General features: G+C 25.1%; 1 protein-coding gene across 1 annotated transcript; it reads left to right on the top strand.

Annotated features, from left to right (window-relative positions):
- The first annotated feature begins 3,758 nt into the window (after positions 1-3,758).
- On the top strand, positions 3,759-12,882 carry LOC135923458 (uncharacterized). Its single transcript, XM_065458209.1, has 6 exons — positions 3,759-3,845; positions 9,307-9,370; positions 9,848-9,976; positions 10,643-10,772; positions 12,202-12,426; positions 12,786-12,882. The coding sequence occupies exons 2-6, from the start codon at positions 9,347-9,349 to the stop codon at positions 12,821-12,823; spliced, it is 546 nt and encodes a 181-aa protein (XP_065314281.1). The 5' UTR covers positions 3,759-3,845; positions 9,307-9,346; the 3' UTR covers positions 12,824-12,882.
- The last annotated feature ends 268 nt before the right edge of the window (positions 12,883-13,150 follow it).

Below are 13,150 nucleotides of genomic sequence, written 5' to 3' on the forward strand. Positions count from 1 at the left end.
TAGGAATTGGATTTATAAATAAAAAATTTGCAATAAATTGTTTAAATTTTTAATATATAAATTATATTTTTATTAGTTAGTAAATAATTCCTTATTTTTAAATTTAAGGTCGAAAACATATTAAAAAAAATGAAGATTTATTTGGTTGAATCAGGATTTTTGATCAAATTTTTCCCAAAGTTCGAAAAGATTTTTGTAAAAAATATTTATAAATAAAAATCTGGTATGATTTTCATGGATAAATTGTTAAGCGTTTCAAGAATAGAATATAGGAATTTATTTATCTTTTTATCAAATCAGAAATTTAACAATTGTTCGCTTTCTATAATCGTTTATATATATATGTTTGAAAAACAATTCAGATTAATACAAAATCATAACTTTAAGCATATAAAAATAACAAAATCAATTTATACAAACAAACTAATCATTAAAAGTATATTAATAATAACCATTGAAATAAATATAAGTATTAAAGATAATGGTGAAATAAATAATAACAATGGCTTTACTAAGTATCATGTTGAACACCTCAACGTAAAGAATTTTTCATCACATTTGCTTTGGGTATTAATTACCTTAGATCCATTCCAGATTAACACAGCACATAACACAACCTCACTCCAACTATATATTATCATTTGACATAGAAATTTTTTTTTTAAATCTAAAAATATAATAATTTAGTTTTAGAATTCCCTGGCCCGGGTTTTATAATTTTTGGACCGTTTCTGTTTTAAGAAAACTGAACCAGGCCTAGGCTGATAAGAAATAATTTACTTTAGACCCGGGATTTTATTCTAAAACAAAAATTAAACCGAATTTTGGTCTGGGCCACATTTTAACAATCTACTGTAGTTTTTTTTAAAAACATTTGTGCATTTAAAACATTATTTTGATTAATGTAAAACTGAACCAAGTGAAAATTTAGCAATTTGTTAAACAACTACTATTTTTTTTTTAAAATACAATAAGACTCAATATAAATAGATGGAATAATGCTATAATTTTCGATATACTATCATACATCCTACACACACAACCACCTAATTAGCCTCATAAAAAAACTCAATCTTGCTTAAATCGATCCCAAATATACATATATGTATATATATGGTAAGGGACATATGTATTACTAGGCCAAAAGAGCTTACTGAAACCTACAATTATATATATATTATAACCATAAATTTTTTTGGCACAAACTAGTTAAAGTACTAACGATTAAATAAAAAGAAAACTATGAGGAATTGCCTGAATACGTCAGGGCATGTAGGTCTTTTTGATGTATATAGACTTACAAAATTTTAATAAAAAAAATATGGTGTATAAAAAGAATGGAATTGCACGAAAATATTAATTAAAAAGCATATTACAAATTTATTATATGAAATTCAATCTTCTTTGGGATTAAGCTAATTTTTCAATGATTTCATTTGTGCTTCCTGTCAAATCCTGTATATTAAGAAAAGCTAACTCATTTAATCTATTATCAGAGGTAGTAATTCTCATGTATGTTTTTTTTATCTTTCTTAAATAAGAAAATTAATTGGTAAAAGTATTAATGGGGTAATAGTAGCCAAAATATAATAATGTTAAGAGGTATTGGTAAAAGAGTCAATAATTTGTTTGAAATTATGCAAAAGCATTCATATCATTTTTTGGATTATTATCAAACTATAGTTATTAACTTTTACACTATAGTTTCCTTTCAGCTAGTAAAGCATTATAGGATACTTCATCCTTGCAATATCTGCCAATTTAATTTTTTATTCTGCCAAGATTTTGAAATAGTTTCGGAAAGATTCTGCGGTAATGATATATGCAGATTTGTAAGTGCTGCCCGATGGATTAGGAACCTTTCTTATTTACACGAGAGGGATAAAGATATTTACTTTATAGTGTTCTTCTACTGACTTTACATTAAAATGGGAACGATGGGCCTGTCTTGGTGCTAGTCGAGGTAGATAAATATTCATAAAGCTATGTTTTTGACTCAACGATGACATATAATTTATGAAATTCGTCTTGCACTACTAATTTCCTTACTTATAGTCTCATTTAAATATCAATGTCAATCGAATAACTAACCGAATATTGAATAATTTTTGATAGGCTTATTCGGAATATCTCAATTTTAAACAAAATTTACTAAGGATAATATAATTAATTTTAAAATTTTTTTTTTATTTTACTGGAAATGAATTCCAGCATATTTTAAAAAACGGCTAATATTTTATCCAGAAAAATATTACGCAAACCCTAAAGATTCTGCTTTTAGATGGTACAACGGTTGGACATCTATTATTGAAATCATGAGGTTTATGCAATATTTTTCTGGTTAAAATATTGAGTTAGCAGTTTTTAAAAAATCGACTCAAACCGAACCATTTAGCAACCACTATATAGAGTAAATCTATCTTATTAATCTCAGATAATTTCGCCTTATATATAAAAATTTTAATTTATTCAAAAATTAAAGGGCAAATTTTTTTGGAATTTGCAGGGTAGTAGATATTCTCTAGTACATGCTGGAATTATTATAAAAATTTTTAAATATAAAAATCTCCCTTAATGAATTCATAACCACAGGAAGATTTGGGATTAATTCTTAATTCCAAATTAACTTAACTCATTTAATAATAATATAAAATATTTATTTGCTTTACATTCGATTTAGGTAGGTCTTCAAATGGCAAAATTTTTTATGATTTTTTTATCGTAGGATAAGGAAATCGTATTTATGAATAAACTGATTATAGTACGTCATTTAATCCTTAAAATTATAAGCAAAGATATAATGTATTTAATTTAACAAAATTACTTATAATAATTTTTTTATCTATTCCTTATTAAGCGCGTCAGCCAATTTCTACTATTTGTTCGCCCGGATCGTTATTTTTTTTAAGGCCCTGCTCAAATAAAAAAATTTTTCAAGCGTTGCCCGATCTAGCCAAGGATTTATATCAAGTCCGCTTTATAGTAAACGCCTTTTGTTCAAGCGTTGCCTTATTTAACGCAGTGTTATTACAAAATAAAGCCAATAAATATGTATAGATTTATAAATATGAAGCGTTATGATAACTCTATGATAAAATTTGAAAAACATATGTTGGCGTTGATAAAAAACATGTGATACGATTATAAAAATAATAGCGAATTCTATAAAAATGTAGATGAATCACTATTTTAATTTTATCTTAAATTAATTTTTAAAACTGAATCAGATGTAATAACGCCACGAGCGTTTACTATAAATTCAGCGTAATTTAGATTATTTTTCTTTTATTTTAACTTTTAGTTTATAAATAAGACTTTTTAAACAGATACATTTCAATTTTTCATTATAAACTGAACCGCAAATTATTAATCATTTAAATAAATAATCATATACGAAGGGAGATAGTATCATTATATATCTATATAAAATATTACCTTGATAACGTTTGCAAAATAAATGTTATTGGATGATATTCTTACATTTATCTTACATTTTTAATACCTTTATTATATAATATTCAAAATAATAATACTACCAAAGTTTTGATTTAATTTTAAATATACCTTTTTAAAAAAATACTTTTTTTAGAGGATAAATAAGAAAGAGTAAATTTTTAAAAACCTCTAAAAAAAAATATTAAAATTCTATTTACAACCAAATGTTTAAATTTACCTTTAAAGGCATACGTAGTATTTTTTTTTTAAAAAAATATTAAAATATTATTATTTGCATTTATAATGCCATTAATATTTAAAAATAAATATTCACGAATAATGAAAAATTTTATTGATACGAAGAACGCAGATTCTGAAATTCTTATAAAAACACAACTACATACAGTAAAGTAAATTAAAATATTTATTTAAAAATATATATAGGTTATTGGTTGATTTGATGTTAATTTGTTGATAAATCACGAAATTATTAATTTTTTTTTTTTAAAAACAAAAAGGTACATTTAAACTCTTCTTTAAAACCCAGGAATTAGATATCTAATATTAATTATTTGATTTCTTTTCAGAGATTGTCTAGATCTATAGGTCCAAAAATTATGATATGTGATTTTTTTAAATATAAAATTTAACATTTTGATCAATCATTGCAAAATAAAATTTTTCTAGTTAGTTTTTGTAATGAAATAAATTTAAATGAAATTGATTTAAATATTATATTTGAAAATGCAAAATAAATTTATATCTAAATATATCTAATACAGATTAAATAGTATATAGATACAAATACTGATACTTTTATAAAAATATAACTAGGTAGAGATCCCACATCTTTGTATCGAAATACTTTAACAACTGAAAAATTGCAAAAAAAATGAAAAATTATCGTTTATTAATAACAATTCATAAGTATATCCAGGATTTTCCTATGGGGGGGCACTATAGGGCCACATTTTCCGACATAAATTGTATTGGAAGTCTTTAGGTCCACTTATTGTGGCCATTTGACTATATTATATTTTTATAAAAATAATTTTGGGTTAAATTTTGAATTATAGTCGTTATTTTAAAAGGTTATTGAAATTTACTAATAAATTATTTTTTATGGTGATATATTGTATACATTTTTGAGGAATAGGAATGATGGGGTGGGGGTAAAGAAGGGGGGTGTAGGGGAAATTTTTTATTTAAAAATGATATTTATAACCCCATCCCCCCTCCCTTGATTACACCCCTTTAATAATCCTCTTATACCATCGTCTGATAAATTTATTCTTTTAGAATAGAATCAGATTATAAAATTGGGGGTATAAAGTATGCAGGGTATACTGTAATTCAAAATATGCTGGAATCTTTGATATTTTAATTTTTTATAGCGTAAATTTTTTAAAGACTTGATATTGCCAGAATTATTATTTCGCAGTAGGTATTAGGGGAGACCGGGAATAATGTTATCACTGGATGGGTTCTGAAATAATTTTATAACTAATTAACTTTGATATTTGAAATTTAAACCATAAATGTATTTTAATAAGATGCCTCAATGATTCTAATAAAATTTCCAAGAAATACGCTCACGAAAAGTTTTAAATTCAAATTTAAGTTTTAAACCGTCAAAAGTAAATTTATTAATTTTTTACATTTTCATTTACTAATAAATCTTTGTTATAAAATTTACTCAGAGTAAATATTAGTTCTAAATGCTAAAATAATCTTTTCGAGTATGAAAATAATCCCTTTTCCCCCTGGTTACGCGCCTGGTTGGATATCACAATGTAATCTTACAAATAAAGTATCATTCTAAATTATATTTTATCATTTTGATTGTGGATACATAATAAAACGAACACTTTTATCATTAAAAAAAATGCATTTTACAGAAAAAGTATATAGGCCGTGGCCTGGGTCGGCATAATTTTGATACTTAATCATTTTTAGTATAGGCCAAAAGAACACCCTATTTTGTACTTTAAATAGATGGTGGCATGGTTATTTTTCATATTTTATTTTTTTCGTTTTTTTTTGAATAAGTCGACCTCTGACACGACCATTGAACTATAATTAATACTCAGTCGACGATATATTATTTCCCAATTTTTTTTTATAAAAACTATTTAATTGATATAATTTTTATTTATTTTTCGAAAATAGGGCCGGAAGGAAAAAATATTTTTTATGCCCAAACCCTAGTTATTTAAGCCAGAACCCCTATTTTTAACATTATATTTCCATTTAAGACCACGCTTCGGGCAAGTTCTGTATGCCTGCTATTGAAGGGTCTAGAAATGTTTAAAGGCACGATTTGAGCCGATTTTTAAAAATGGCTAACATTAGCCTGAAGATTTTGCTCATACGTACAAAGGTCTGGACACCTATTAGATAAATCTCGTCGTCAATATTTATCTGGCTAAAATATTGAGTTATCCCTTCTCAACATAATAAATGTTAATTGTGTATAGCTATAATTATTTAACTATAACATGTTTAATAAATCATAAATAGGTTTATTTTTACCAATATTTCAGGAACATTCTAGAACAAAACACCATTTCTTCCATTTTCGTTTCCATAAATTTCGATATTCCATTTCAGCTTTTCCTTATTTTCTCATTTATATCTTGTTGAAAGGTATAAAATAAAGGTGGGGAAGGGTGGGGGCGGGTGGGATAGAATCCAATTAATTTTAATTTTTTATTTTAACAAATAAAGATGTAAATCCCTTTTATTATACTTACATAATTTTTTTTTTATGAAATCATGTTAAATATAATTTTCCTTGGCCTGATTTCTTATTTATTTTTATCAATTTTATACAAACGATTATTTTCTTTTTTAAAAAATAAAATGTTTTCTCCTCTGTTATTTTATAAATAATACTTAAATACTATGTGGTAGTATTGATGTGAAACAACGAATTAAGAGTTGTTCTTTGGGGATTTAAAGAGAAAAAAGAGGGAATGAATTAAAAATATAAGAAAATTTGACATTTAATAAAAAACAAAATTACTGAGGAAAAGTGAGCCACTTTTTAAATAAATTAAACTTTTACCCATTTCATATATAATCTATAAAAATATTAAGGTATTAAGTGTTGTTAAATGGCCCGAATTTGGATTCTTTTTAAAAAAACGGCCCAAAGATTATAGCAAAATAATATTATGTGAGACTCGAGATGCAAATGGAGGTCCAAACCTTTCTGCTTATGAACCTAATTTCCAGGTTTTCATAATATTATTTTGGCTAAAATAATTACCGGGTCGTTTTTAAAAATCGACCGATATCGGGTTATTTCTTCCTGTGTTGATAATTCTTTTAAACATTTAATACATTCACAAACATATTTAAAAATATATATATGACACGGACTTTATTGGTTATTTAAATGTATTTTTTAATACGTTATTTGATAACGTCGTAAATTCTTCTTTACAAAAAAATCATTGTTTAGAATAGTAGGTGTGATTCAGAGAATAAATACTTTAACTGAGAAACGGCACCATATACTGGTTCCATCTCAGCTTGGAATAATTTTTTTAAAGTTTAGGGCTAGGATTAAAGGAAATTTATGCATTCTCTCTTTTATTTGTCCATTCATCGCTAATGAAGGTCAAATTTTTATTTTTATTTAATCTTTCGGTTATCATATCTTTAATCCGTTCATTTCACTGTTAAAATTTTTTTTCCTGATTAAAATGAAGGCATTTTAAATGAAGGTATTAAAGATTCAATTAATTTCTTCCAATACAAATATTGAGTTATGGAAAATGGATAATTTGGCATAAAGATCGCTGTTGCAAATTCAATATCTAGTTTGTTTAGCTTTTTAGAAAGTACACTAATAATATATTTCATTAAATTGTTTTGTCCGCAAAGTACTGTTTTTGGGATATTTGCTTATAAACAAAAGATTATGATTTATGAACCACGAATCTTTTTTTTTGTAAAATATGATAAAAATCCTTATTTGTGTTATTAAAAAACACAAATCCTAAAATGTTTGCCAAAGATTAGCGCCATATTTGAAAGCTGATTTTACAATCAAACCAGCTCAATTGCCTCGTTAAGGAGAGGCACGAACATGTTCGGAATGCCTAAATTTAATGAACACAGCACACCGTGATAAAAAAAAGAATGAACTTTTTACCGTGCTTATAATATTATTATGGCGTGACTCGCCTTTGTGTAGTTTTCGGTATTTTTTTGTGGGTAAATGCAAGAGAATTTAACAGGAATGATTGAGAAAGTCTTTCGCCGAATGAATTATAAATCGCATTTTGGAACAACTTAATGATTTAAAGATTAATTCATCTAATATAATAAGCCAGGAGAATGGTGCTCTGTCTGGTTGAAATAGAAAGATATGCAAACTTTGCTCCAAAATAAATTAATAAAAAAGTGCCATATATACTTTGTTTCAATCACAAGTTGCATCTAGTTGTTAATAAGTGTTATAACAATATTTCGGTAATTTTTCAATTTGGCAAAAAATTGTACAATTTAGGATTTTAAAGCATCCTATAAATATATAGGCCATACTCTTAAAAGACCCTTAGATCAGAGGTTGCCTCCAATACGTTCTTATTAAACTTTAATATTGAAACATTACAATGCGATGAAAATCGCATAGGATATTAGCGGCTCGAAAATATGTAAATGCTATTCAGTAGCTATTATCATTAGGGTATCAACAGCTTCTTGTGAGGCCTCATTCTATACCGTCAAGATGATTTGATCGAGCATCAAAGAAATCGATGAAAGATACACGAAAATAAAATTTAGTTCTAATGGTTTACTGTAAAGAGTAACCCAAAATTTAGCTTTTAATTTATTTATGTTAAAATTTTAAAAATAAAAATTCTCCGTATTATATATTATTTTGTATATTCATAATTATTTGTGTTTAAAAATTTTCAATAAAAAATGGCAAAAAACTTTCGATGAGTGTCTGACTATTTGTTTTATTTCAAAAAAAAATATTGCTCTCCTCCAACTTAAAATTCTTTGCTACGGGCTTGTATAGTTTGATAACGTTATCTTAAATTTTCAAGAGTTTTTATTGAAACTAATGTTATTATAGTTTAAAAAAAAATTACTTAGGGGTAGAGGCACTTAATTGATGATTGATTTTATACACAATTGGAAATTGATAATATTGTACCTTTTCTTCTCATTAGCGAGGTTCATTATTTAAATTAAATCGATAAGAATTATGCAGACAAAATAGATTTTTGAACCATTATATAAAATAGAATTTATAACTATTTAATTATTATATTTTAGAAAATGATGACGCTTATTAATAATAATCATTTAACAATATTAATGCTTAATTATTTATGCATATTTATATTTTTATTAATATATGATAAAAAAAATTTTTATTAACTTTTTATTTCATTTACAATATAAAAAAACAAATAATTTCTATTCTTTTTTTGTGATATTTTCTCATAATATTTTTAAAATTTATTATTTATTGATTTAAAAAAATTTCTAAAAGAAAAAAAACGATAGTAGAAAAAGATTGAATTATCCCCTTAAAAAAAATAGAAAATAAAAGCATTATCTTTATTAACCAAAATAATTGTAATCTTCATGCCTAACTGAAAACATATTTATTTATTTTTCTGAATTGGCAATTTCCTATATTAAATATTATAAATGATTTAGTTTTTTTTTAAAAAAATTCTATTTTATAATTAAATTACATTATAATAATTCGCAATAGAAAAAATTAGATTAAAATAATATAGAAAATAAATTTTTATGAATTTCTTCATTTTTAGAATTTAGAAGAAGATGACTATTATACTATCAAATTGAACAAAAAAAAATTTTTTTTTTGATTTTTAGAAACTTATCATCGTAAATTTAAACAAATTCTTTGGAAACCATGTCTTCTAAATATTCGTCGAAAGTAAAACTAAATTTTTTTTTCCACTTATTTTAAATGTTTCTATGGATTATAGATTTTATTTAAGTGTGAGCTAATATGTTTGTTTTATTTACCCTTAATTAATTTAGTTTGAAAAATATGGTTACAGTTTCTATTATAAATGATGTAATTATAATTAATAACTTCTTATCGTTACTTTTTAAGACTTCATTTTTAGAAATTTAGAGTTTTTGCTTTTGCCTGGTCCGTTATCACTAAGGAGGGGTTATTGGGAGCTCGAACCCCATCAAAATTCGTAGAGACCACTTCCTTCCCCAATTAGTTCCACATAAATTTTTTAAAAAATATTGGATTTAATTATTATTTTATTTTAGATCTTGAGCACCCAATAAGCCCCTTCAAGCGGAAAGTCTAGATTTATTACACTTTGAAAAAAGTGTATATAATTAATTAATTATATAAATTGAAAACCCATATATTTTTTTTATTCTTTAATAGTTATTCGATTCCGAAAATGATGAAAATTATATTTACCATCAAAGACCAACCAGGAGCGGGGATAATTCAGGATTCAATATCTTTGGGGATTCTTCTGTCAGCCCCCTCATGCCAAGATCCTTAAACGATGTAAACAATATTGAAAATTTTTTTATTTTATATTTTTTTGAGTTTAACCATGATGTTAAGGTTAAATATTACACTTGAAAAAAAATGCTAGCCGACTTTGAATTAAGATTTTAGAATATTTCGTAAATCTTGAGATTACAATGATAGATGTCCAACTCTTTCTATCATCTATAAAGTAAAATCTCCAGGGGTGCGCATTATTTTTTGGCTGAAGTTTTGAGCTAGCCATTTTTTAAAAATATTAGTATAGTTCTTAAATTATAAACCATTTGCGAAGAATTTGGATCTTTCGCCAACAAAGAATACTCACTTATGTTTATTTTTTTTTTTAAACTTGAGATAGTGGAAAAATAATAAATAATAAATCAATACGATTATGTTAAAAATAAAAATGGATATATAATATCTATATTTAAAATTGGAATTCGCCAACCTCCATCAGAACTTTTAAATCATTTTTCTTTACACTATAAAGTATGAAAGGAGGCTACCTTTTTTTAAAGTATGAAAGGAGGCTACCTTTTTTTGATATAAACTTGTATTCTAATAACCAAAGAACTAATCCTTATAAAAGAATACACCTGATAAATATCACAATTATATCATAATAAATAATGTTATAATTTTTTACAAATAACACATAATTACTGTTTACAAAAAAAAAAGCGCGAAGAAAAATTACAAAAAAATTATCATGAAATTAACGGTAAATTGATTCCACCACAATTCGGGTCAGGTGATGATAATGTGGAAATTACGAATGGCTTCGATAAGGATAATATTTCTAATCCAATAGGTATCTTATTTATGTTTGTATAGGTTGACAGGGCCTTGGTTTCTGCTAATTTTGAGGTGGTGGGGCAGAAAGCAAAACCGCCATTGGCTTGCGAGGAGGAGGGTTGTATTATTCGCTTTATATAGATAAGAGATAATTTTTAATATAATATTCTATTAAAGAAAATTAGAATTTTCGAAAATAAAAAAGTTTAAATTATTTTAATTTTATTATAAGTACACATATAAAAGAAATATTTTGAGAGTTTTGGCTAATGGCATCAACCAATGATGTGAATGTAATGTTTTAATTAAAACCAATTTTAAAACGCATGTCTAAATATTAAATCTTTAAAAATTTTTTTTAATTAATAAAAATTTTATAATAATTTTGTAAAAAGTGCCAAAAATACAACAAAATTATGTATTTTTTAAAATTTTTTATAAGATTTAAAACTTATAATGTCCTATTATGTTTCCAAAAAAAAATGTTTATAATTTTAAAATTCTTTAATATAATCTAGAAACTTTGCGAAATGTAGGTTTGGTTTAAAATAATGACTTGATCAAGTCAAAATATCAACAATAGATTTTAATAGAAATTTAAAAAGATTCTGCTAGATCCCATGAAATCTTTCAAAAGGCTAGTGTAGGTATAAGGCAAATACTAAATATTATATACATTAGAAACTTACATTATGCCCCATTTACAGGCTTGGTCCACGGTGGTAAAATAGTTACATTTCCGGGCTGAGATTTCCCTTAGAGTTGGGTCGTAGGTCTCTAATTTACATTAATTATTAGGGCTCATATTTTGAAGCCCTATAAATCAAATTTATACATCGTCTCACTATTGTTTTTTGGTTGAAAAAAATTTACAAAGCAGGGCTTCAAGTCGTTAAGTATAGCGGTTCGGTTGCTAGTTTAAAATTTTATAAAGGTTATGTTCCATTTCGTTTTTTTTTGAAGAAATTTATATCGGTTTGGTTTAGAATTTAGTTCTTTTCGGTTTATTCCGGTTTTATAAATTTGATTTTTTAAAAAAATTAATCATAAACTATATATATAATCGATCTTAGAGAAAAATATTTTTAATTTATATTTTTATTTTTCCTTATTTAATTTAACTATGAAGATTATTTATTATCTGATTAATTAGTAATTTGCCTAATCTCAATTAAATTAGTATATAAAGTGAAAACAGTAATTGATATTGATTGATTGGAAGATAGTGGCAATTTAATTGTAAAATTTTTTTTAATTTGAAACGAAATCACGAATTTAAATTTCTCCCTAGGAAAATTAATATTTCAAATTTAGGTTAGGTTAATAATTTAAAACTATTTTTAAAAACCGTTATAAACTGGATCAAAATATTTATAAATTTATAACAGTTGTGCGTTCCAAATTCAAGTACCATAAATTTTTTGAATTTATCAATTATATAAAAGTCAACGGTGGACCTCACGAAATGCAAAACGGCTATCATGCAGTAGGGGTAAGTGATTCGGCTGATGATGAAACAGATTCAACTATTACCGAGGAAATAAATCACCACTATAAGCACGAATCTTCGATCTTTTATTCGGGTGAGAGGGAAGAAGAAAATTTTCCGACAAAATATGTGAACAGGGGCGGTGCTGACTCCGAACGCAACTACAAGAGAAACCAAAGAGGTATATTTATATGCCATGATCCATATAAGATTGAGAAGAAACAGTATAGAAAAATGCATTATATAGTTTTGGGAAGGGGTATTGAGTGTTCTAGAATTAGCCAATTTTGAATTAAGATTTTAACCAAAATAGTATTACGCAGGTCGCGAGATTTTGATAATATATGTTCAAATCTTTTGTTGTCATCTATGAGCAAAATCTCCAGAGTTGGATAATATTTTTTTGGGCTAAAATATTGGGGTTAGCCGTTTTTAAAAGTCGTATTTAATTTAAAACATTACATTCAAGAATCTTTATTATATTTTAATTTTAAACATTTATATATATCTATATTTTTTTTAAAAATTAAAATACGACAGGTATGTACAACCCTATCACAGGTGAGTCATATGATTGAGTCAGAAAATGTAAAATTCATTAATATATCTTTTTCCATCACTTTATAAAAAAAAATAATGATGCATTTTTTTAATAGTTTTTTTAATTAATTTTTTTTACAAAATATTAATGTCGTATATTTATTTATTAAAAGAATATTAAAAATTATAATTTAATATTCATTAATTTAAAGATCATTAAAATTGTTTTTTTTTTAAAAAAATAAAAATTTATTATACACTTTACACTAATAAATTTAAGAATAACAAATTAAGTATTATATTGATGACACAAATCTACATAATTATGTACAAAACTATATGTAAAGTGAAGTAAATTTTTCGCT

This window comes from Gordionus sp. m RMFG-2023, chromosome 2 (genome assembly GCF_954871325.1).
Source record: "Gordionus sp. m RMFG-2023 chromosome 2, tfGorSpeb1-WG-v2, whole genome shotgun sequence".
Lineage (NCBI taxonomy): Eukaryota > Metazoa > Nematomorpha > Gordioida > Chordodea > Parachordodidae > Gordionus > Gordionus sp. m RMFG-2023.